Source organism: Eulemur rufifrons, chromosome 13 (genome assembly GCF_041146395.1).
Source record: "Eulemur rufifrons isolate Redbay chromosome 13, OSU_ERuf_1, whole genome shotgun sequence".
Classification (NCBI taxonomy): Eukaryota; Metazoa; Chordata; class Mammalia; order Primates; family Lemuridae; genus Eulemur; species Eulemur rufifrons.
In genome coordinates this window covers 2,427,504-2,453,534 of record NC_090995.1, presented here as the reverse complement: position 1 = coordinate 2,453,534, position 26,031 = coordinate 2,427,504, and the positions used below count along the sequence as shown (strand labels likewise).

The following is a 26,031-nucleotide window of genomic DNA, read 5'->3' as shown; positions in this document are numbered from 1 at the left end:
GCTTCCCCAGCTCCCCTGCCAGTCCATCCTCCTAGGAATGCTCCACCCAGATGACCTTTCTTCTAGCAGGTCTGGCTACATATTTCTCCCAGCCCTCACCACACTCACAGGTGCTTACGTGCACGTGCACACGCAATATTCCTCTACAGAATATTTAAGCACTGATGGGACTCAGCATGCTGCCGAATGCCACAGCAATAACTATCGTTTACTGAGTGTCTATTTTCTGCCAGGCACCATGCAGCGTATTTTACTTGCGTCGTCCCTTTTAATCCCCATGAAAAGCTTATGAGTTAATTACTTTCATTGCCTTCATTTTACCAAGGATGAAATGAGATTTCAGCTGGGCGCGGTGGCTCACGCCTGTAATCCCTGCACTCTGGGAGGCAGAGGTGGGAGGATCGCTCGAGGTCAGGAGTTCGAGACCAGCCTGAGCAAGAGCAAGACCCCGTCTCTACTAAAAGAAATAGAAAGAAATTAGCTGGACAACTAAAAATATACAGAAAAAATTAGCCGGGCATGGTGGCACATGCCCGTAGTCCCAGCTACCTGGGAGGCTGAGGCAGGAGGATTGCTCGAGCCCAGGAGTTTGAGGTTGCTGTGAGCTAGGCTGACGCCACGGCACTCCAGCCCAGGCAACAGAGTGAGACTCTGTCTCAAAAAAAAAAACAAAAAACAAACAAAAAAAAAAACGAGGGAGATTTCAAGAAGCTTACTACGTTTCTCAGGGTCACACGGACATGTAGTAAGGGGCAGAGCTATGAAGACTCCCACTCAGGTTTAGCTGTGTAGCAGAACTAGCAAAGGGCACGTTACACAGCAGTGAGCATGTATCACACACACTGACTTGTTTCCACTGCTGTTGCCTATGGTGGGAGACCAGACTGGGCCTTGAACTTCACAATGCTCCTTTCTCCGCTGGGCACGTGCCTAGCACAGACGGCTACAGGATAGACCCGCCCAGTCGGTCGGGTGGTCGGTCCTGTCCCCTGAGCTCAGCTCTGTCTGCGCTGCCCGGGCCTTGTGTGTGCCCCAGCGGTGGCATCCCCCACTCCGTAAACCCACCTGTCTTCCCTGCCAGAGCTGTGATAAATTCATCCTTACTAAGATACTAGTAGCTGAAAATGATCTTGTGGTTTCCTTCTCTAATTTGTATCTTTTTACTAAAGGCTTTTTAAAGAAAGTGCTTTTGAACCCAAAGGCACACCTCTCTCATTGTAAAACTTCAGGGACATTGTAAGATCCTTGAAGGTAAACGGTGTTGACTATACCTTCAAAATGTGTTTTTTGAACAAATTCTGGCACGCTGATGGTGACGGGGGGCGTGGTTGCTATGGCCGAGCTGTGAAATCTTTTCGCTCTGAAAGCTTTTCATTCTCTTCAATGCACGGCAGTTTTTTCCAATGGTTCTTCCCAAAGAGTGTTCAGACACTTCACCACCTTTAATCTCCGATTCCTGGGTGAAGTCTAATATCCCCCCAAAAGCCCAGTGCTTCCACCCCATAACCTGTTTACTTATGAGTATTAAGTTTTACATAAAGACTTAAATAATTCCCACATTTTTGCCTAAATTCATATCCATTAAACAACTATAAACAAAAATGAAATTCATCATGCATAATTCTTTTTAGCAGCCAAAGTAAGCAGTGAAATATTTGTCTGTGCTAGAAAATCTGTAGAAGTGAAAATATAGAAGTGAATTGTAAGTTTTCTATAGAAATGGCCATGGTTTCCCAAACCTGCCTGAGCATGAGAATTTTGGTGAATGCTTATTAAAATGTGGGCTCCACTGTAGACCTCAGGGGCTAGGAAATTCATACCAGGAAGAGCAGGAAATACTGAACGGGGGAAAGTGTTTCAATTGTTCTTCAATAAGGGTTTGCTAGTTGGAACCTGGGAGCGAGCCATACCAGGAGGCCACACCAGAAAACATTTTCCTTCTCCTTCCCTACCTCCCCTTCCTCCAAGAAACCCTCGGCCAGGTGGTGTTCCTTGCTAAGAATATAAAGATAGGCAATAATTCCCACTCCAGCGCCAGACAGAGACAATGAACAATTCTATGCAGCAGATGAGGTGCTGAGATAGAGGTGGTGTAGGATACCGTGTGGGAGAGAAGAGGAAATGACTCATCCCAGTCGAAGGCAGGCAAATTGCACATCTAAGGCGGGCTCATTCCACACGGGAGGTGCGTGGTGACAGACTGGGAGGGTGGGGGAAGCCTGGTGTCCTCCGAGCGTTGTAAAACGTCCAGCATGTCTGAAGCTCAGGGTCAAGCTGGGGGTACATGAGACTGGCAGGAGTGAGATCGTGAACTTCCACGTGACCTTGCGGATTGTCGACAGGACTTAGGTGACAGGGTTAGACCTCGTCCGATCGACAATCTGGAGCTGTTGAGAAGAAACCTAGGTGTCCCCAGCTCCGAGGTATGAAAATATTTGAAAATATAACTTGATAAGAATGGAGTTTAAGTCAACTTTGGTCTATAATTGTCTATATAATTGTTCTATATTCTATAATTGTCAATTTGATGTATTGTCAATCTAGTGGAGACTCTTCTCAGCTGGCTTCCTCTATAGACAGAATCTCAATGTGCAACATGCATACAAGGGCTGCTTTGGTTGATGCAGAAACTCAGCCCCCGGCAGCATTCCTGTAAACAAATGGTTCTAGAGGACAGTTTGCAACTGGTCCCAGCTACGCAGCTCAATGACCCCCGTGTTTTCAATGACCCCTGTATGTTTTTTATGACTCTCCCGTAACTACTCGACCTTTTGAGTTGTTTCCCGGAAATGGTGGATTTTCTGCAAGACAGAGGAGCTGAGGTTCTGAAGGCCCTGGGCACGGCTTCCTCGCTCCAAGATCCACCGTCCCCACGACCTGCCCCAAGGCACAGGCCCCTCCTTCAAAAGCCCATGATCTGCATCAGTCAGGGAGGTAGTTTTTAGGCAGCGTCTTCTGTTCTCCCGAAAAGCCATCTGTCGTATTAAAAAATTCCTTTCTTCCTTTGCAATCCTCACTGTCTCAATAATTCGATCTTTGTGAGATGAGCAACTTGATGTAGATCCAAACCTCCTTGTGGTTTTGACAACGTGTTTAGGGAAGTGGAACTTAAAGGGTGGCACCTTAGACCACAGGGTCACCCTGATGCCTGTGACAAGAAGGTCGAAATTAAAGTTCTGTGCTTCCAAAGGACTGAATAATGGAATCGCTATTTAGAATCTTACTGTTGAAGGGTAGTTTTGATATTATCTAGTTCAAGCTCTGATTTTGAAGAGAGTTTCTTGTACGATGTCTGGTACAGCTTCTTCCAGCAGCGTCACTCAGGAGGTGTCTGTGGCACTGCAGGGTCCCCCTAGGCTTTAGCACTTGAGCAAAGGGGAGGCCTTCGCAGTCCCTGCGGCTCGCTCGGGTCAGCAGCCTCCTGCCTTAGCAACTTCCTTTATGCCAATTAGGCATCGTTCGCATTTAAAGAAGGACTTTTGGGGCCGGGCGCGGTGGCTCATGCCTGTAATCTTAGCACTCTGGGAGGCCGAGGCGGGTGGATCGCTCAAGGGCAGGAGTTCGAGACCAGCCTGAGCAAGAGCGAGACCCTGTCTCTACTAAAAATAGAAAGAAATTATGTGGACAGCTAAAAATATATATAGAAAAATTAGCCGGGCATGGTGGCACATGCCTGTAGTCCCAGCTACTCGGGAGGCTGAGGCAGGAGGATCGCTTGAGCCCAGGAGTTTGAGGTTGCTGTGAGCTAGGCTGACGCCACGGCACTCACTCTAGCCCGGGCAACAGAGTGAGACTCTGTCTCAAAAAAAAAAAAAAAAAGACTTTTGGAATAACCAACTCAACATTACAGCTATCACGACTCCTGCTGTTCACCTTTTCTCCAGTCTCTCCTTAAAACTGACTCTCTCCCTGCTGGGTCTCCATTCTCCCACGTGCGTTCCGATTTGTCAGTGCTGCCTCTGGAAAATTCCATCACCAGAAATAGGTACAACATTTCTTCCACCACTTTCTCTGCCTCCCATCACTCTATGTGCATTTTTAAAAAGAGAATTTACCATGAAAGGGCCTCGTCCAGGGGCTTTGCTGGTTAATATTACCTTAAAATGTATAGGAAGGGGTTAGCCAGGAAACATAAAAGTAAAAAGCAGCTTGGTGGTAAGCCACGCGTGGACTCACTGTCTGATGCAATGCTGACATTTAACAACATAGCAAAAACTGACATGCCTGTTAAGATTGCCAGGCATTTCTGTGTGTGGCAAGAGTGAGAACCTAGAACAGTGAGGGGAATATCTGCAGTGTGGACATCTCCACCGAGGGGGCCGTTAGTTTGGGAGAAACTTGCAGGGCAGACTCAAAGGTCCCCTCTTCTCACTGGAGGGTGACAAGAGGGATCCAGCAGGTGAGAGACGTGAAGTCAAGTCAAAGTGACACATTCACGTAAGACCATTCCCACTGTCCCTCCGTGGTGCCGACTGCATGTCGGGGGCCCTGGTTTCTGGGTAGAAAACTGGATGTGAGCTAAAATGTACCTCGCAGGCATATGGCGGGCGTAGGAGGAAGGAAATGTCGCAGGACGACATCATCCCCAGGGCTGCGGCATCTCTGTGACACTATGTCCCGGGTTGATGCCACCAGCGCCTTCTAGCCCTCACCTCCCCCTAAGCTCGGCCCCTGCAGACGGGCGGAGACCTTGCCCATCTCTCCACTTTGTTTTCCTCATCAGACAAGGTTCGTCCAGGAAGATTTTTCTTTCTTTTCGTCAAAAAACATTTAAGAATATAAAAAAAGTAGAGGCTATTTTAGACAAGGAAAATGCTGACGGAGGGGCAGTCAAATCTAGCTCTTAATCCTTGGAAAGCTCGATGAAAATCTGGTGGCATTTGAACCCCTGAGCGTTAAGTCACCCTGGGGCAGGCGAAGGAGGCGGGGGGACAGGAGGCTGTGTCTGTGTGTCGCCAAAGGTTCACTGGCACGAGCACCTCAAGAAGTCTACAGTTTCTCCAAAAGTCAAGGAGATGCATTTAATAGCTAATGATCTGACAGTGTTACCCCATTTGGAAAAATAACTTCAGTTCTCTATTGATTTTTTTTTGATAGAACAAACTAATATGCAAAAATATACGGCACTACTGTTCTAACCACTGAGCAGAAAGACCAAGCAATACTCACATCAACTGCTTATTTTAATGTCAAATGTTTATTTCTATGCCATAGTTGCCTCAGCACAATTTGTAAAAGAAACGAATCCAAAAAAATGAAATTTTTTTTTTTTGTCAGGATATTTTCTCCACAGTTATAAGAAAGAAAACAAACACCTTGGTACCAGAATTACCATTTCTTTCACATCATTCTAGTAAGTTGCATCTAAATATTTTCCTTGGATGTCAATTTTTTTTTTTTTTAGGATGAAAAAATATCCACAGGGGGGAAAAAATGTTTGGATTCATTAAAATAAACTTGGGATAGTCTTTGTCAGAGAATATAGCTAGAACATCTTTGTTTTGGTACACTCTATCACTAATTGTCATAATCTTATTATTTTAATATAACAGGCATACTTTATTACATAAAACAAAGTGCACTAAAAATGAACAATGTTAGAAACAAACTGAAATTTGGTGTATCTTAAATCTCCGGGTGACTAGATAGTAGCTGAAGCGCGGGTTTACAAATTCCATATTAATACAAATGCAACTCTCTTCTGTGATGAAAATGCACTTAGTAGCCTAATTCTTTTTGCTTTAGCAGATAGGGCGTCCAATACAACTGAAACAACCTGATAACAAGTTGATTTTTTTTTTTGTTTGTTTTTCAATAAAAAGGAATGCTCTGGTTTCTTTTCTGGCTCCCACGTTTGTGGGAGCCAGAAGATGGCATTTGCTCTATAAATAGACTTCTCTGATTTGAGACACAAATCCACCAGGGTTCTTACAGTGGGAGGCGGCACCACCCCTGAGATCACAAGGCCCTTAGCGAGAAGCTGTCAAAGCAGCCTGTGACGTGCGGCGTGGGCCAGCACCTCCAAGACGCATGGTGGCTGTGCACATAAATCCCTTCGGCAGACTCGGTGGAAGGATGAGAGTTCTGTAAGTTCATGCACATTTTATTGAGTAGTAATATAAAATGCTTTTTCTTTTTCATTGTTACAAGTGCATGCTTCGATTGCCAACATTTCAGAAGTCAAATTACAAAGGCAAGGCTTTAGGCTGTAGTGAATTACTTGGGCACTTATACAATTCTTAAAAAATATGAATGGACTTTTGTTGTTGTTTTCAGAATGAACCAGTTGTAACCCGTAACTGATATACAAAGGGGAAAAAAGTGAAAAAAGTACATGTTTGGTGGCACATGACAGAACAGAACAAAATAACTAAATTGTGATGACGTTAACAGTTACCATGCATTTAGAGTTTCACATGTAACTACAAACTTATTTAAATTTCACAAGGTTTGCTAAACATGCTAACTATCTATATGTGCATTGACAAGCTTATGTTAAAAACTTTTAAGAATACTCTCCCCTTTAGATTTTTTTCAAAGCTTTTTTTGATTACAAAATTTCAAAGGCATTAAGCATCTTAGAGAATATAAAGGACGCCAGTATACATACATTTCCAGTATATGTCAGACCACTAAGCGCAGTGCAGTCCCATGGAGGCCGATACAGCCGTTTTTTTTTTTTTCTTAAAAAACATGCATAGGCAGATTTTTTTTTTTTTTACAGAATATAGATGCTTTATCACTTAATATGGTGTCTTGTTCACTAGACTTAAAAATGCACCACTCATAAATATTTAATTCAGCAAGCCACAACCAAGACTTGATTTATCAACAAAAACCCCTAAATATAAACAGCAAAAAAAGATAGATGTAATTATTCCAGTTTTTTTAAACTTAAAGAAAAGATATTCATTGCCAAATGAATAAGATAAGTGTTATAAGGAAAGAAGGGCATTCAAGCACACTAAAGAAACCTGAGGTAAAGCATAATCTGTACAAAATTAAACTGTCCTTTTTTGGCATTTTTAACAAATTTGCAACATTCTTTTTTTTTTTCTTTTTCTGTTTTTTTTTTTTTAAGACTGCCTAATTCAGTTTATAGCCATTGTCTGACAAGAGTAGCAAAACATTATCAATAAATAGTCCTTATTTAGTTTGTACATCATTTTGTTAAAAATGTTTGATGTCATCCATTTTTAGTGCTGCGACTGTAAACGTACAATAGAGTAAGAAATTAGACAAAGTTCTCATGTCCAGTAACAGAATAAAAGGCCTTTCATTAACCTATCTAGAAGTCCCCCAACGCAGTAGGAAAACGTGTTCATTCCCCTAACATTGCAGTATAGACGAGCATTAGCTTTCTTTTTAAAATTTTTTTTTTTCCCCCTCTATAAGCATTTTTAAAAGGCATACCCCAAAGAGGTGTTTAATCACCACCCTCACCAAAATATAGTTTATTCTCTTTCTCCCTCTTTTTTTTAAATGATAGTGTAAACTGGATCCAATTCCTGGCCCCCAGCGCAAACAAGCCCCCGTCAGAGGCGAGAACACCCAACTGCTGCCTCGCAGCCATCCCACCACGCCCTGCAGCTCAAAAACAAAAAAAAAACAAAGCAAGTGAACAGGAAGTGGTCACTGGATATTGCTGCTGTTGCTGCCGTTGCTGTCCGTGCCGTTGGTCTCCGAGGCCAGGGCCTTGTTGATGGAGTTCAGGTTGGCGTCGGAGGGCAGGGCGTCTCTGCGAGGTGGCATCCTCTCGTTGATTCGGTCCAAGCCCTTGGCCTCCTCGAAGCTAGTGATCTTATGTTGTGGAGAAAATCCTTTGATGGCTACACAGAAAATCATTAAGAAAAGAAAACCAGGATTAGCCAAAGGCGCCTAAAGAGCACAGCGGCTGCAGCAGGTGCTACTAGAGGTTTCGCAGTGGGAGGGAGTCCTTTGGTGGAGGGGACAGAGTGACGGGACCTGAACACCACACGACAGACTCCTTACCATACTTGGAGGAACCGAAAGGTTGGAAAACAGCCAATGTCTCTTGCCAATCAAACTGTCCTCTTGAAGGTATTAGGACGTGAGCATGTCTCTGATCTTCGTGAAAGTTTAGTTTGGAAACGATCCAAAGTGGGGGTGGCAAGAGGAAAGTGGCTTCCAGGGACAGGCCTCTAAGACCAGCATCAATTGGCCACATGGTTAGCACGATTACGCACCAAGCGCCCTCACCTAGACAGGCCGAAGTACGTGCCTACTTTTAACTCTTCCATGGTGCTGGAATCACTGCATCTGTTACGCCTAAAAATCTAGGAAAGGACTGAGAGCCGAGGCTAGAAGGAGCTAGAAATGCCAGAAAGACCTTCTCAGCAAACAACTCGATGGTGGCATGAAAAAAAAAAAAGGAATTATAAACTCCTGTTTCCCCCCTCAACTTGGGAAGTGCATGGAGTGAGTGACAAGTTAAGAGAAACTCAGAAAAATCAAGATCAGGTCACTAAGTAGAAAAGGACCGTCGGCCCTTCAGCAGCGAAAGGTCAAACTGAGGGTCATCTGGTTCCCATCACCGCCAAGGTCAAGGAAAGACGCGAGTGACGGTTAAGGAACGCCTTTCCCAAATTTTAGCAAAAAAAATGAATTGGCCTGGTTTGGGTCCTAGTCAATTAGAATGTGGAATTCTCCAAGTGGGAGCAGTGATATTTTTTGTTTTTTTTATGTAATCCTTAGTATGCTACAGAGATATGCATCTGTGCACGAAGCTGAATGACTTCCTCAGTGTGTGGACCAGCTGGCGAGCTGCCCACGGAATACACAAATGGAGAACCAATGACGTCAGTTTGCTTTAGTCCCTGCGAAGTGCAAGCCAGGTATTTATGAGCCAATCACCAATGCTGAACTGGACTGCACCGCCATGGCCGATTTGGGACAATTTCATGGCACCTTTATCCTCCCCACCTTATTTGGGGAGGAAAAAAGGAAAGCGGTTTCAAGGTGAAACTTTGCCAGCCACTCCTACACCAATGTGCAGTGCCTTCGTTAGTGTGCATGAGGCTCTTGAAAGATATACAACAACACGGTTGTTTCGAAACTCATTTGACAATAAGAAATAGATTTTCCCCGCCTCTGTAGTTTAGAGGTTAGCATAATGGTGATTAGTCAACTGTGAGAGGAAGAAGATGAGGAAATGGGGAAAGACCAAGGCCCAAAGCAAAGCTTCTTAATTCTTCTCTAATTCAGTAACAAATTGCAAAATAATAGAGCTGTCTGATGAGCACCCACCCTCAAAACTAACTCCATTATTTTGAGGGACAAAAAAAAATGGCACAGAAGGTGTACTCTACTCTTTTTTCTAGACTACTGTGACTATAATTTCATTGTAATTAGTAAATATAAAAAGTTTGTCATCATCATAATTTATGAAGATTTTAGTAATTTAAATGGTAAAAGCGGAATCTCTAGGTTTTAAAAGCCAATAGGGTGGGAGCGTAGCAATGGGAAATCTAGCTGGAATGACAGAGATTCTGGCATGGGGCTCCGTTTCTAGTCATTTCTGTCCGTCCTGGTATGGAAGAGCGTGCTCTGCTGTAGTTGCTGGTCAGACAATGGGCATTAGCAATTTACATTGGTAGTATACCGAACACAACACAGAGTCACAGAAACCACAGAAAACAGCCAAACTATCAACAAGAATGCACACTGCAGATTAGAATTTGCCAAGAGGAATAGAGAATTCCCACATAAATAGCAGTTTGTCCACTGCTATTTAGGAAGCAGTTGTATTTGCTCTTACAGGGCCGTTGTTTGCCTACCATATCCAAATCACGGACCAATTGCAAGAGTCTGAAGTGGCACTTTTTTACATCATACCAAAGGACCATATGCACACGTTTTTGGGAAAAAAAAACACCAAAAAGTTATCTTGCAAGAACAAAATACAACTGAAGAATTTTGTTTTAAAGGGGAACTTCAAATTATTCTTTTTGAAATTTCTGGAGGATATGGTATGTATAATAGCAAAAACTATTTGGGTACCTAGTTCTCTCGTCACCGTGTATTTAGAAAGCACTCAAGGAAAAAGCAGTTGCTACAGGGTCAACTCTACTGTCCTCGAGCAGCGCTAGGACGCAGTTGGAGGTGGGCGGGTTTCCACTGCAGCTCCTAGCAGGGTGCCTGGCATACGGCAGACACTCGGGGGACATTCATCAATTGATCGATTACCTGAGAGTCACTATTCTTGTTCTCGGCCACTAGACACTTCTGAACTCTCTGTAGTATTTCGCTGGTGCTAACTGTCCTACCAATACCAGGTTAGAATTTACTGAGAGTACTAGAACTGTTGATCTCAAAACAGGTGTCTCACGGTGGACTACTTTTTAGAGACATAAATTAATGTCGAACTACAACAAAGCACTATTCAAATGAACATTTTTTTCTTCCCTTTGGCTATAAACTTCTGGACGACTAGAATTAATAAAGCTATTTTTAATCTCTCCTTTTCAGCGCTGCCTGAATGTGATTTGAGGGAGGGACATGACTCAGCTCAAGGAATATTGTCTTCTATGCAATTCATCAAAACGGCTGCCAAAACCCCCAGCCCGCATCATTTGAGATAGAGAATCCTTTTGTTTTCTGTGATTGCACTAGGTTCATTGCATACAAAAGTCAAACATCATAAGCTTTAAGGGAAAAAAAAACCAACCAAACAAACAAACCATAGAAGGACGATTTCCCCTTTAAAGCAAGAACATTTTGGTTAATACTGAGCCACAACTGTTAGCTCAACACCCACACACTCTGTACAAGCTACAGCAAAAAAAAAAAAAAAAAAAAAAAAAAAAAATGAATACACCCAGCAGAGCCCTTATCTGTTGCGGGTACAACAGAAAGGGGACTGGCCAATTTACCTTCATCAGCCTCAATGGCCTCTACAGTAGCTGAAGAGAAGAAAGGGTGCAAAATGAATGAGAAAAATGAGCAGAGGATTTTTTTTTTTTTTTTAACTCTAAGAACAAATCAGTGACGATCAAAGGAGCTAAGAGAACTCATGTTCCTGCAAGTGCTGGATTCTGGCACAGACAACAAAACAGAAATGCTAAAAAGAAAGAAAAAAAAAAAAAAACCACGAAAATAATAAGGTTAATTTATGAACTGGATACACTCATCTGAATGAATTGCGTTGGTTTTTGCCCACTAAATCCATGATAAAACAATGAACCCTGTTAGGAAAACACTGAGGAAAAATCCTTTTACTTGGATTGAATTATAACAGATTCTGTACATCTAAAATGTGCTTTTCACTTCCACAGAGTACTGTGAAACCTTTGCTACGCTAGGTGGTTTACAGTTTAAAAATGCCAGACAAAATGGCAGAGCTTTAAGCAGCGCCATAATGTCAGTGGAATAACTCACACTATTCAATATTAAATAGCACTAGTTCCTAATGCAGCGGAAAAGCAGGGGCTTGCAGATTTAAAGGAAAAATAAAATCCGTGAGTCTAAGTTGATGATGCACGTGACTCTTAACCACAAACTCGGGGCATGTTTAGATGTGGAGGTGACGGGTGGGAAGAGGATGAGGCAGAAGGGAATGATATAGTCTAGACGTCTGCCAGGCAGCCCAATTTACAGTAAGTTTTCTTTTCTTTAGCAGAATATCATTTTTGGAAGTGAAATTCTTAAAACATTACAAATCAAGTGGTAACAAGCCAGTAATGGTAATAATTCTATCAGCACTTTAAAAGAATAGGCAGCCGAAATACTGAAACCTCATATATCTATATATGAAGTTTCCTATAAATATACTGAAATAGCATATTCCAGAGGCAGAACTTTAAAAGCCCACTGCTTTATCAGAAATTTTTACAATAGGGTTAGGGTCTATCTATACCTTCACCTTACAGATGGATGAGGCTTTCTATGTTATTAAGGCTAGTTGTTAATGAAATGTTAAAATGCCAAACTTCTCTGTAACTCCAAAATTTTTAACATTAAAATTCTACCCCTTGACTTTAATTTGTACTTTTCTTATAATTCAAGGTTTTAAAACTATGGCCACTGCCCAGTGTGCATTATAACTTACTTATAGTGCATTCTAGATTCTTTATGATAAAAATGGAGAATGGTTACCACACCAAGGAGAAGAGCTAAGTAGCAAAGCTTTAAGTATTTTCCCCTTTTAGACCAATTGAAGGGTTCTGAATGAATTCTCAAGTCGTATTACGGTAGGTGGTTTAAAATACATACTGAGTTTTCAAATTCTCAGGACGAATGAGATTCCAGCCCATAAGTCTTTTATGTGTATGTGAGCTCAACATAGAATAACACAAACCAATGGATTTCAAATAAAATAAAACCTTGATAACCTAAGATAAATACAGATAAAAATCTGGAAATGAAACAAAGAATTGGAAGAACTCAAGTAACTCAGGTTTAACAGGAAAGCAAAAAATCTGGAACCACGCCAGCACTGACACACTAGAAATCTGTACTGCCCACTATTAATTAATGTATCTTTCCAAAGCCAGTGTGGTCCACAGTTTCTGACAATACACTTGCTGTGCCTTCAAATGTGCTTATCAGAAACTGCTGATTTCAGTCCGTGAGGTGGAGGGTACCCTTTGTGCGTGTCAACAATCCATTTATACCACTGTTTTAGTGAGCATCTTTACTCTGGTGGGAAAACTTCTGTGTTCTTGCAAAGTTATTAAAGCCATTTCTAGCTATAAATTTAAAGGGGAATTTACCTCAATGCTATGCATTTTCTTACCCTCATTCGAAAATTTTTGTCTTTTTGTAAAAACTCAAAGATAATGGTTTTGGAATACATTCATCTGAAAATGAAGAAAATTACTGCGATGCTGCTTATGGCATGTGATCATTTAGCAAGAGCATATTCATGAAGCTGACTGCAGCTCTTCCTGTAGATGAGGTGTGTCTAAACAACGTGACCGTAAGACTAACTGAATCTTCTAGGTTCAAGGGGAGGGAGAGAAAAGAAAATACAAAAGATTCAGGGAGAGACACAGGAAAATAAGCAAGAGGCTGAGATTGTTCTGAAAATGTTATGCATATTTTTGTTTTTCTGATAAAGTCTAATCTAATGGCAAAATTTCCATACGGTATTGTTAAAAATTGTGCTCTAATGAAAATATCAGTTAAAATCGATAACAAAAATAACAAAAGTAAAAGGGTGTACAGAACTGTGCTGTCTAACGTGGCAGCCACTAGCCGCGTGTGGCTATTTAAATCACATTTAGTAAAAATTAGATAAAATAAAAAAATTAATTTCTCTGGTGTACTATTATATTTCAAATTCTCAATAGTGGTTTGTGGCTTCTGTACCGATACAGAAATTTCCATCATCACAAAAAGTTCCGTTGGACAGTACTGGTCTAGACAGCTACACATCTGAACACAAACTCTCTCTTTTAAAAGCAATGTTATTCTTTTTGCAAAAATAAAGTGTGGTTCTTCCTTAGTTTCTTATGTTTTGGATTGATAAGTCAGAGAAAAGATGCACGTGACTCCAAGTTTTTATTCCGGTGGATAAAGAAATCACCTTTTTTTATATTCTTCTTCCAGTCTACACTAAAATCTAGACTTACAGGTATATGTTCGTTTGTGTGCATGTGTTTATCAATCAAATAGAGAACCAAACATTAAAAATGTAATTAAAAAATTGTTTTTATCAGCCTATTGGCTCAAGGTAGTCAATCCTACTGTGCGTGTAGGCAACCTGGACAGCTGTCCTGTGGCGAGGCCTTGAATATGTGGATTAATATGTAAATGAGGGAGCAGGGAAGGGAGGTGGGTAGAGACCACATTCCATTCCGGGGAATGAAGGAGCTACCATGTTGGACGTGACTGATTAAACTGATGGGGGATCTCAGCTCTTCTCCCAGCCGACAAGAACTGAAGACCAAGACAGAGCTTGAATGAATGAATGACTCAGGGCTCTAGGGACACAGCTGGCCGAGATGTCCCAGCCACACAGCCGTGCCAGTCCGCCCGCTTACCGCTTTGCAGGGTCTGCTTCCCCCCGGAAAGCACTCCGCTGGGCAGCATGCCAGTCGGGGTCAGGCCCTTCAGTGTCAGCACGCTCTCGCTCTCTTCTCTGCAAGGCACAACGGGAGGGGGCGTTAACTTTTATTTCCTCGCGTGAAAAAGAAGTGTCTTGCAGGAAAAAAACACACAGACGAACCCCGAGTCCTATCTTGGTTCTCTGGATCTTTTTTTTTTTTTTTTAAATATCCCATATTTTAAGACATTTATATACAGGTAATGTCACCTAAATGACTGCTTCGATACAGTTTACGCCACGCAACTGTGGAGGTTCAGTCTCTTCTGAGTACTGAAGACAGAAACAATTCTGATTTGATAATCGGGCATCATGGTACAAAGTATCTGTCGTGCATCCTCCACGACCCCAATGAACATGTTAAAAGCGAGCCGCAGAGGGGGCCGATGGAAGGTTTTCAGCCCATGCTCAGCAAAATCAAGTGGAACTGATTCACTTTGAGAGGGAAAACCAGAGAGCACACTAGAGATTAAAAAAAAAAAAAAAAAAAAATCTGATGTATGGAGTAGGAAACCAGGAATTACATTTGGGGGATTTTTAGAAACTAAGGAATTTAGGAATTTTGACATTACATGAAAAACATGAAAAATAATGTCAATTAATCAATAAAGCCCTGGTAAAATTTCCCAGCTTTGGTTTTTCAGCCACTTTCCCCATTGATTTCCTAATACTGTGTGATAAAATAACTTTTTTATAACTGTTTTACAGTTTTAAGTACATCATGTCAATTATGTTTATTAATTACTTGATACTACTAATCATTTTGATTAATAAATCTTAATGATTACATAACCATGAAATAATAGCAGACACTACAATCCTACCTAACCAGACAAAAATGTTTCCAATACATGTATATAATGTTTACTATGTACAACTACCCACCCCACGTTTACAAACGTGTCTAATATTTCCCAGACAGAATTCCTGAACTTCTCACAAACTTGCTGCTTTCTCCATCTGTCTTCAACTCAAAAATTGGCAATTCCGTTTTTTAGTTGAGAGTAACGGATCACCCTATAATTCCTATTATCCTCTCTCATTCCACATCCACTTCATTAGCCAATCTCGAGGGATCTCCTCACAAAATAGTTTGAGTATCTAACCACTTGTCTTCTCTTTTGGAGACAGCTTTGTTGAGATACGATTACTACAGCACACAATCCACCTGTTTAAAGTATATGGTTCAATCAACGGTCTTTAGTATTTTCACAGAGTTGTAGTAACACAACCATGACCACTATCAATTTTAGAACATTTTCAAAGAAGCTTTGCACCCATTAAGCAGTCCCTTGCCATTTCCTTCAGCCTATGTGACTCCTAGCCACCTTCTGTAGATTTGTTTCTTCCGGACATTGCATACAACAAACTCGTATAACGCAATCATACAAAATGTGGTCTTCTGTGACTGCTTTCTCCTGCTCACCCCCAGCCTCTCTCACCTGGAGTGCGGCAGCCTCCTGAATGGTCTCTCTGCTCCGTCCGAGTCGCCCTCTGACCCCTCCTCGCACAGCTGTCCTCAGTCAGGCAGCCAGGTGAGTGTTCTAATACCTATGCCTGATCCTGTCACTCCTCCATCCAAAATTCTAATGGCTTCTCTTCTCCTTGTGGGTGAAAGGCTAAATCTTTAGCAGGTTCCACAAGGGCCTTAAAAAACCAGCCCCCAGCCCACATTTTCCCCGGTGTTGGGAGGAAATGCAGTCCGAGAGATGGGTTTCCTGCGTGGCTGCCTTAAGCCTATCAACTATTTTAAAAAGACCCATCTTCCTACGTCCTCTTCCTTAGATGACAGACAGCATGCTACCAATCACTGGTACCTGGGATCGAATATTCTTAGAATATTTCCTCTCGCTTATAACTCCTCGCCTTATAGGTAAGAGTTCGACTCTTGCAGCAAACAACAGAAATCGATGCTGGCTGATATTAACAGGAAAGAGCTGCTCCCTCCTGCTGCTGTGAAACAGAAGCCCCACGTGTGTTTACCTGATCGGCAAATCCCAGGCAACGCGCCTGGCCCTCCCCTGCCAGAGCTGCTGAAAGGCAGTTTTCCGGTTCCCTTAGGATGTTGCAAATTTCCAAGATGGAAGAACCACGTTGAGCCACCATGCCTGCCGGATCTGTCCTCCCATTGACATTGATTTACTATATTCTACTTTCCCAAATTTCTTATTCTTTGTCCCTTCCTTTGCATTTCTCCTCCCAAAGCCTGGGCCGACCTTTTGCTTGAATTATTCAGGAGCTTCCTAAATGTTTCTTCTGTTACCAGCAAGTCATCTTGCCGGCCAGCCTTCACTCTCCCGTCATCACACGCAGTGAAACACGGGTTCAGAGCGCGCCTCTCGCCCCACGAAAATCATTCCCCGGCCCCTCTTCGCCTGCACACAAAACTGCACACGCTTTACCATGGTTTTCGAGGCACTCACAGATCTGACATTAAATACATTTGCAGCCTCAGTTTGCGCTAGATTCCTCGCTCACCTTCGTGTCTTTTACATACTTAGCATCCATCACTAGACCGCTAGCATGACTGAGAATTCATGCTGGGCTACACTGGGGACTTCCAAGTAGGACTCTCGTTAGCGCTGCTCCCCACGTGAGCCAGTCTGGACACGCAGCTTAGCCTCTCTGGTCAGTTTCCTCGCAGCAAAGTGAAGGCCGCATGACCTCGCAAGCTGCCCGTGCAGACTGCTGTCCAATGCATATGACACTTAGCAAGCGCCCCTTAAAAGGATGCCACTGATACTGCTCCTAGGACCGTGGGGCTGTGCTCCTGATGATTTCTCCGCCTCCAGGAAGGCCCTCAGCATGACGATCCACCCGCTGGACCTGGCTCAGGCCCCCCAGTCTTCCTCCAACGCCGACCTCGCCACGCACAGCCCAGGCACGAGAGGCAGGGATCCTTCCTGTCCAGAACCACAGCGGAGCTCCTGCTCACGTCCTCGGTGCGCGCTTCCTTGTCTTACATCTTGTAGCTTACTATCTCCATACCTCTCATTCCAACCTGGTATCTGGATCGCCCAACTCAGTTATGGTACACATTTAATGCTCCATCATTGCTAAGCGTAACTCACTTTTCTCTGGCTCTGCTCTCTCTCTAGTCTGTGAATATACTACAGATGCTTTTGTTATAGGAAAACAATAATACACGCTTTTTGTTTTTACTTTCTGCCAAGATGTGCAATCTTAAGTCACTGATCATCACTGGGTGCAAATAATCCATTTCTCACGGAATAGTCCATGGAAATGCTAGAGCTGTTTTTACGCCCCCCCCCCAAAGAGACTTGAGCTAGAAAAAGAAGTAAGAGAATTGATTGGTAGATCTAATGCACAATAAATAAGCAAGTTTCTACTCAGGACACCTACTGGGCTTATGATCTTCATACGGTCCTTTGCCCCCATAGGACATTTTGTAGCCGCGCAGGCCTCCTTCCTGGTCCTTAAACTGCTGGCTTTGTTCCTACTTGGGGATCTTCGCACCTGTCATTCCCTTGGCCTTGACCTCTCTTACCCCATTTCTTCACAAAGGTCACCCGGCAGCGCTCAGTTCTTTGGGGGTCACATACCAAAATAAGTGCCTCATCTCCCACTTGCTATCCCCCTGTATTGCCTTATTCTTTTTCTTCATGGTACATAATCAATGCTTAAAGTTTGATTATACTTATTTATTGCATGAATAAGTCCTGCAAGTGCAGTTTGACATGCGGAGCAACAGAGCGAAGGCGGCCTCGCTTGTCAGCCGCAGGGAGCAGCTGTTCCATCCCAGCTTGTCCTGACAGTGCCACCACAGGGGACCCTCACTTTCTCTTTTCTTTTTTTTGAGACAGAGTCTCACTCTGTTGCCTGGGCTAGAGTGCCGTGGTGTCAGCCTCGCTCACAGCAACCTCAAACTCCTGGGCTCAAGCGATCCTCCTGCCTCAGCCTCCCGAGTAGCTGGACTACAGGCATGCGCCACCATGCCCGGCTAATTTTTTGTATATATTTTTAGTTGTCCAGATAATTTCTTTCTATTTTTTTGGTAGAGACGGGGTCTCGCTCTTGCTCAGGCTGGCCTCGAACTCCTGACCTCGAGCGATCCTCCTGCCTCGGCCTCCCAGAGTGCTAGGATTACAGGCGTGAGCCACCGCGCCCAGCCAGGTTCCCTGACTTTCATGTGGGTCTCTGAGGAAGGAGGGTGATGTTTTTCATCCTTCTCATGGCTCCCTGCTTTCTGCATCCAGCCATTTAGTTACACTCGGTGGCTGCACCAGGAGTAGGATAGAAATAGCAAGAGGAGAACTCAAAAGAGCCAGTGTAGTTACTCCATGAGAAAGAGCTGAGGCAGAACTTGACAACAATTAGATTATTAAATTACACCATTGTAGATGCGATACTTCCCAAGGTGTTTCCATTTTCCCTTGTCAATGTATGTAGTTCAACTGACTGTATACTCTTCACATATAAACATACCATAATTTAATCTTTTGAAGAGAAATATACTATCTAGAAATACATAACTGAAGTATAATGAATTTCCTTTAAGAAACTATTTGTTTTCTAAATCCATGCTTAATAGTAATAGAATGATTCATGAGCTACTTAAAAATTATACTACTCTACGGAAATTGAAACATTCAGTAACTTTTTCTCTTAATTATTAAAATAATAGAGAGTCACTTGAACATCAGCTTTAAGGCTGATGTTCATTTCCTAGAAATCTAGCGAAATGCATCCGACAAATTCATCTTTTATCACAGAGCCAGAATGAAAACCAGAAAGGATTACAACAGCTTTTCCTGTTTCCTAAGACGTTCGGCCTGTTGTGAAATAAACGCTTCAAAGTCCTGCAGCAAAGAGGACTAAAATGTGATGCAATCCATTTGCAGATGCCTTCTCTACAGAAATAGTTTGGCAGCCTGCAATTTAACTGAAAGAGTGAGGACCTTGACAATGTCCTCATTGAATTGAATTTTCCTCCTTTCATTTTTAATTTAAAAGACAAAAATGGTAAGTGAAGACAGGCAAATATTTTCCAGGAAACCATGTAAATCACCAGATTAAAAGATTCAAATATGTATCAAATGGCACCCGATAAAATTCAAAACAGAACCACACGAACCATGACCCACCTGAGGACCGAGAACACCCTGGCCATCTTGCCTATGGCTCGGATCTTGTTCCGTATCACCTCCTTCCGGGCTGCGGCTGTTGCTCCTGCGTTTTGAAACAGAAGAGTCCAGTTTGAAAATGTAAAACTGAAAAACTCAGTGACTTTTTAATCTAATTGTAAGTTTACAGATTGCATATATAGTAGACTGCAGTAAGCAAAATCAGTGGTTTTTTCCCATAAAAGGATTTATCTGTAAATCGAATTTGAAAATCCATGCTTTTTTTTTTTGCACTTAATCCAATCCTGTTTTATCCTTTGGAGTTGCATGAAGCAGCAGGACTAGCTCGCTAGACTCCAGTGTTGCAGTTTTGCAGCATAAACACAGCTGAACACACGGTGCCAAACACTGATGGCATCAATGCCTGCTCTAACTGCATCGTGTTTGCCTCTCAGTCCAGCATGCCGACCATGGTCCTGTGCTTTTAAAAGTTTTAATTATTTGACAGTTAAGGCATTAGAGAAAAAGCTTTAAGGCTATCTTAATATATACAGGCATTCACTTCAGTTAGTATATTGTCTTCTAGAATACATTGTTCAAAACAGTCTCATCACTGTGACATTAAAAACTGGAATTTTTCTTATTAAAGTCCAAAGCATCGATAATGAAAAAAGTACAAATATAAAATAATACATATGAAGCCACAATATTCAGTTACAGTTCAGACTAGAAACTACTGACTACGTGTAGCTGCTTCGTTTTTGGTTTGGCATTTGGGCCCCTAGTTGATTCTCATTTACAACTGGTTCCTGCAGAGAAAAAGATCCACGCTTTGAACTTTGTTATTCCTGTGGAGGGCGCACCGTTTCTTCTAATTTGTTGTCAAGTGTTTTAAAAATAATTTTAATTGATTTTTCATTGTAAGACATCGTGATGGCCAAAAGGCTGTGAAAATACCAGTTGTATCTCATTCCTTCTCCCAAGTTTGTGATTTCAATATCCCAAGACTTTATGCTTGAATTACTTAGCGAGACGGTATGATTGTGTGGAAGACAGGGAGATGGAGAGGAAATAGTAGGAATACACAAAAATGAAGCTTCCATGACAGTTCACGGTAAAGATGGTAGACACTGGTGGAGTATTTTCTTATCCAAGATTTAAAACTTAGGAAACACCTATGATGCCACTTTAGCTAGAAGTAATGGAGACATCCGATTTCAAATGCACGTTTTAAATGCCTATTTGCAATCAGCAGGGAGCCAGGCATGCTGCATGCCTCAGGGGAAGTCTGTCTACACTCAGGCAGCCATATTTCCAGCAAACATGACTGGATGGTGGGCCCATGCCCGCCATCTTTGGTGGAGTGTAACATTTGAGCCATTCAAAACCCACACCTTTGACCATCAATACTCGGATGCGACCCGTGAGAGGGTCCCACAATTCCAAAGAACAACTTCTGAGCTTTCCTGGGGGAGGTGGGTAAAGAGTTAACTGGAAAATCACTGATCAGGTAGGGGTAGGTGTCTACCCTTCTCTTCTAATTGGGTTCCCCTTTGTTCTATTGGTACAAAGAAAACGGACATCAGGAGGAAGAGTTGGTGAGTCACTGGCATCTTCTACTCCAGTCTCTATGCTGGGAAGATTACTGCAGGAAACTGCTTTTTCAAAAGTTATCCTCTGAAGTGATCAAAGTAGGAAGGCCTCTTAATTCCCTATATTCCTTGGAACATCATTTATATTATTTAATGGTCATAAACCATTTGTTCTAGCACTTGATACCCTTTCATCTGCTGGTTGGTTCATGAGTTCTAGAGAAAAACGTGGAAAACTGATGAATTGGACATAGTGAGAGATGACGGCACAAGGCTTGCATTTTACTGCTGTGTAAAAAAGTTACACGAGTCTCTGTGGGTGAATTTTACTACTTATTACATTTTCCAAATTAAAAAATATCAATCTACATAGGTTATTGTTACTATAAACATTTCCTTTTTTATTCATGTTTTTAAATAATACTATATGAACTTTAACGAATCCATTTTATTTTTTCTTCAACCCCCAAGGTATATTTGGAGACGTAAAAAACAGAAAAATTCCTCTCTTCCTAAGATTTCTATAATCCAAGGTGCAATGGATAAGTTTTCCTTTGCATACGTTATATGGGGCTTTATAGAAAGTGTTAATGCAAGCAGATTGGCTTTCTTATTCCACTGCCTCTAATAGATATACTACAAAATATTCTTTTCATACAATGCCAAGAATGTCCCCAATCCAAATGAACAGTGTAAGTCACGTCACTTGCTCAGAGACCGCAGTCTACAAGTGATAACTGGCGTGCATTTTGGTCTTTTAATCTGTGATAAGAGCAAGTTTTCTGACATTTTTAGAAGGAAAGATTTCTGCTGTTTCCCTTAGAGGGCTTTTATGAATACAATTTAGAATCTTTTTCATCACTTGATACGGGTCAAACAATGAATCAACACCCTGACATTTCTACAAGAAAGCAAACTCGCAGCAACACACACAGATAAAACGGCTGGAGAAACGGCCTCTGCTCTTCTCTCCACTCCAACAAGGGGAAACCATGATGGGGACCTTTCTCTGCCCCGGTGGTTATTTTCCCAGATGATGCTCCATCCCACAGTGCTCCCCAGAGTGTGTGCATGAGCCAGCAAGCGGGCTTTCTCCTGCCTTCCCTCTGACTCGAAAGCAGCCCCCATTTTTGTCCATTTTTCCCTCTCTTGTGGCGATCCCATGGCAGCCACCTCCCTACATAGCCACTGGGCAGGACTTACTATTATCAGCTGTTCTGCCTATAGATGGGTGGAGTAAAAACTTACATCCCTGTGGGAGAAAGAAAAACCATGGGTTCTCATTTGCTATGTTCTTTGAGCTACTACTCTACTGGCCAGAACACCGGAGGGGAAAGCGAGGTGTGTGTAGGATCCCTGCCTCACACCTTATTCTGAGCCTGTTACAGTGTTTATTATGCACGATTTGTAATTAAGATTCTTTATACAACAAATTCTCCCCTAAAAACCATCTAAAAGCCTGAATTCGCTGTGCTTGGACTTAGATGATTCATGACCAAGAGACTATAAAAATGCATTATTTTTTATTTATTTTTTTTTTTACCGTGGGTTGGCAAGTGGGCTCCCAATGGTGGGCTCCCTATACATCTATTTTCAGTTATTCAGTCCAGTGCTGCTTTCAGTCTAACACTGTGCTATTACTACTCTATGTTTAATATGACCTGTCCAGCTGACCAGATTATCTCAGGGATAATGATGCGCTAAGTAAGGGAGAAGATTCTGGCCGATTCCAACAAACAGTAACGGCCAGATTGTGAAGTCAATCCAATGGCCACAAAGAACACAAAGTGTGGGAAAACTCCAAACATGGTGACTATATTTAGAAGCAGCACAACAAGAAATGCAGCACGGAGTGTTTAAAATGTCTAAAAATGAAATTGCATATATCTAAGAGAAATGAGAAGGGGAAAATATAAACTCAAATAAGTAAAAAATATATAAGAATAATCTCACAGAAATTCCATGAAAGGACTTGTAAAAACCGTAACCAGAACAAAATGTAGAACACTAAGTTGGAAAATAAGGGAAATAAATTAGGTAGAACTGTGCTTCTTAGCTCAGTGCGAGTGGATGATCAGAAAAATGTTCAAATAAAGATTAAACTTTAAATGTAAAATGAACATTATGATAGAGCCCACACAGCATTCCTTGTATTTTCAGATCAAATGAATTATTGAAGAGCATGTGATATTCTGCTTTATGTATACACAATGTGCTCCCAATAAATGGTGAATCAGTATATTATAGTACTTTTCTTAAGAAAAAGTGTTCTTTTTTAAAAATTTCTCAATCCAGGTAATTAAGACGTTTTATTACTTTTTTTAAATAAAATTAGAATATATTTACTCAAAAAGTCAAATAACCTGACTGTAGGTAGTAAGAAGAGAAATTAGAAATTAGTCTCTTAATGTTTTATCCTGGAAATTACCTTCAATATTTTCCAGATAACCAAAATCAAAATTAGGTCATCCCACACATTTATAATCTTACAAAGATTTAAAATATAGAAATAAATTATCTGGATTCATATGTAATTGAATTTAAAAGAGCTGAACAATAGCAGGATGGAATGAAGTTCAGATGTATGTTCCGGTATACTGTACTTAGTATTGTTATTCCTGGTTTTTGGTAGTTTCCAGAGATCATTAAAACTCTTTTTCCAAAACTTGCATTCCATTGTAAGTCCTCACAGTTCATAATTAAATAGAAAGATCAAGTGCATGTTCTTCTACAACATACAAATATGATATCATATTAAACATTCTTGGTTACTATTCTGTGTAAATTGTGGAAATGTACCACAGTAGCTCAAATTAAAATCCAGCATATTAAATAATAAAGACACGTAAAATATCTTTTACATGGAAATTGTGATAACTATTTTTCCTTGAAAATACTATAATCACTTATTGCAACATGGAAGTCCCAAACCGAAAAGCAGCATTTTATGATGTATGCTTAAAAAATTAATCATTTTAAGTAAAATTTCATTCTGTGTTTCCATTCACATAATGACCACTTCTTTTTTGGGCCTCTCTTTTCAACTTTTTAAGGTGAGAGCTTCTTTTGTGCCTGGGTGCCACGCTACCATTTCCAGGATCTAAGAAACCCTGCTCGCTCACTCTGCTCCAAGTGGGGAGTATACAGATTAAGGGAATCTTTAAAGATTTGCTTTTAACATGTGTCCTTCCTGCCCTTAACTTGGCATCTTGCTGACTTCTCGTGACATTATTTTTTTTATTTATTTTATTTTATTTTTTTGAGACAGAGTCTCACTCTGCTGCCCAGGCTAGAGTGCCGTGGCGTCAGCCTCGCTCACAGCAACCTCAAACTCCGGGGCTCAAGCGATCCTCCTGCCTCAGCCTCCCGAGTAGCTGGGACTACAGACATGCACCACCACACCTGACTATTTCTCTATATATTTGAGTTGTCCATATAATTTCTTTCTATTTTTTTAGTAGAGACAGGTGGTTCTCGCTCTTGCTCAGGCTGGTCTCGAACTCCTGACCTCGAGCAATCCTCCTGCCTCGGCCTCCCAGGGTGCTAGGATTACAGGCGTGAGCCACCACGCCCAGCCTCTCATGACATTTAAAGGTATCTATGCCAAGTGGCCGGCTAAGGGAGCGCTGTGTCCCCACAGGGAGGATTTCAGCCTCAGAAAGAACTAGAAAAAGGCAGCTACAGCACACAGAGGAGGGGCCAAGTGCCGGGGTGAAGAGAGACTCTGACCCTCTGACTGCACGGGTGTGTGCTGTACATTACAGACACTGGCCCTGCCACCCACTCAGTTACAGCCACTGAGCTGCTACTATAAATGCCTCAGTTTTAACTGAATTCGGGGTGTACAGAAAGTACTAAGTAGAATACAAATAATTATCAGAATCATTCCTTCATTCATCAAGTAGTCATACGACTTCTGTGCTGTATAGCCTGCCACGTGCTAGCAACAGAAGTATGAGTAAGGCATCGTCTCTGCTTTAGGAGATCACGCGAATGACAATATGTGACAAATATTATAGAGGAAGTAGCAGAGTATATTGCAGCTGGCTCCTGTCAGCTGACGAGAGGACACCGAGTGTCATCCCTTCTTAACTTCACATTCGGTAACTTCAAGGTGGTGGCTTAAAATCAGCTGGGGGGTGGGGAATTTACACCACCGAAATCTGCAAATGTTATAAACCAGGGCCATTTTTCCCCTGGAGGACAACTGCTGATTGCTTGGAGGCATAAGAAAAATTTTCAATGACATTGTGATAGTCAAGGATCTTGAAGGACATATAAGCATCAAAGAGAAGGAAGAATGATATTCTCCATAGGGAATTTTTAAGCATGTCGAGGCAGCAGGAGTCTATGCTATGCTCAGATGATGGGTAAGAAGTCTGGTGTGAATGCAGTCGGGGTGCACTGAGGTGCGGGTAGGGTGGGAAGAGAAGCAGGAAATGCCCAGAGCTAAACTGTAAAGGCTTTAGCACAGTGGAACCTGCAAACAAGACGTTTAGACATTAGCATACATGCAACCATAGGAGATAAACAGAACTCACTTTGCCAAAAAGTTAGACCGATGGATGGGGAGAGAGAGAGAGATGTGATAAAGCAAATATAGCCCAATGTTAGCTGCGGAAAGTAAGTGATGGGTATATGGGTACTGACCACACAGTTCTTCCAACTTTCTTCCGTGTTGGAAACATTTTTGTAATACAATGGCAAAAAACAAAACTATACTTGGAATAAACTTGGTTTCGAGGGAAAAGAGAGATGGCGGCTTTGGGAAGAGAGCTCTCTATGTCCTGTCCTTCCTTTATGGGACACAGAGAATGCTCTCGCTGAGAAAGGCAGCGAAGATTTCTCCCCACCCCCTTCTCCACTGGATCCAGCAGGAAACTGGACTGGTGAGACCTGGCTTTGTAAGTCTGATCCAACAGTTTATCATTAGTTTCAATTCATTTTTACAACTGTAAGAAATGAAGATGACCAGCTACAAGAAAATTTTATACTCAAATATTTAAAAAAATAGGAATACTTGTATATTATTAAAATACGAAAAAGCTGCTCTTTAAAAACTGTTATTGAGTTGTTATCTCTCTTAGGGAAAAACTAGCAGAACTTTTCCACTTCATTATTAACTTGGCCTTAAGTTTTTTCAGTATTATTTAGGCTTCTTTCTTTAAAGGACTTGTAATTAATACAATATATCCACAGCATACGTATTTAAATAAAATATGTTATATAAAAAAGAGTGTATTTATAATAAAATTTCACATTTTTTAAAGGAAAGGTATATTTTAAGAAT

General features: G+C 41.7%; 1 protein-coding gene across 3 annotated transcripts in view; it reads right to left on the bottom strand.

Annotated features, from left to right (window-relative positions):
- Positions 1-6,237: 6,237 nt before the first annotated feature.
- The window catches only part of PPP3CA (protein phosphatase 3 catalytic subunit alpha), a 312,082-nt gene continuing 292,288 nt past the window's right edge, over positions 6,238-26,031 (bottom strand). For 2 of the 3 annotated variants that reach the window (XM_069485468.1, XM_069485470.1), the window contains 3 exons: positions 19,171-19,255; positions 14,004-14,101; positions 6,238-7,829 (listed from right to left, as the gene is read on the bottom strand). In XM_069485468.1, the coding sequence (XP_069341569.1) occupies positions 7,633-7,829; positions 14,004-14,101; positions 19,171-19,255 (380 nt within the window). In that variant the 3' untranslated portion in view covers positions 6,238-7,632. Of the gene's footprint in view, positions 7,830-10,892; positions 10,923-14,003; positions 14,102-19,170; positions 19,256-26,031 lie in introns of all 3 variants that reach the window. The other variant, XM_069485469.1, reaches the window with a different exon arrangement.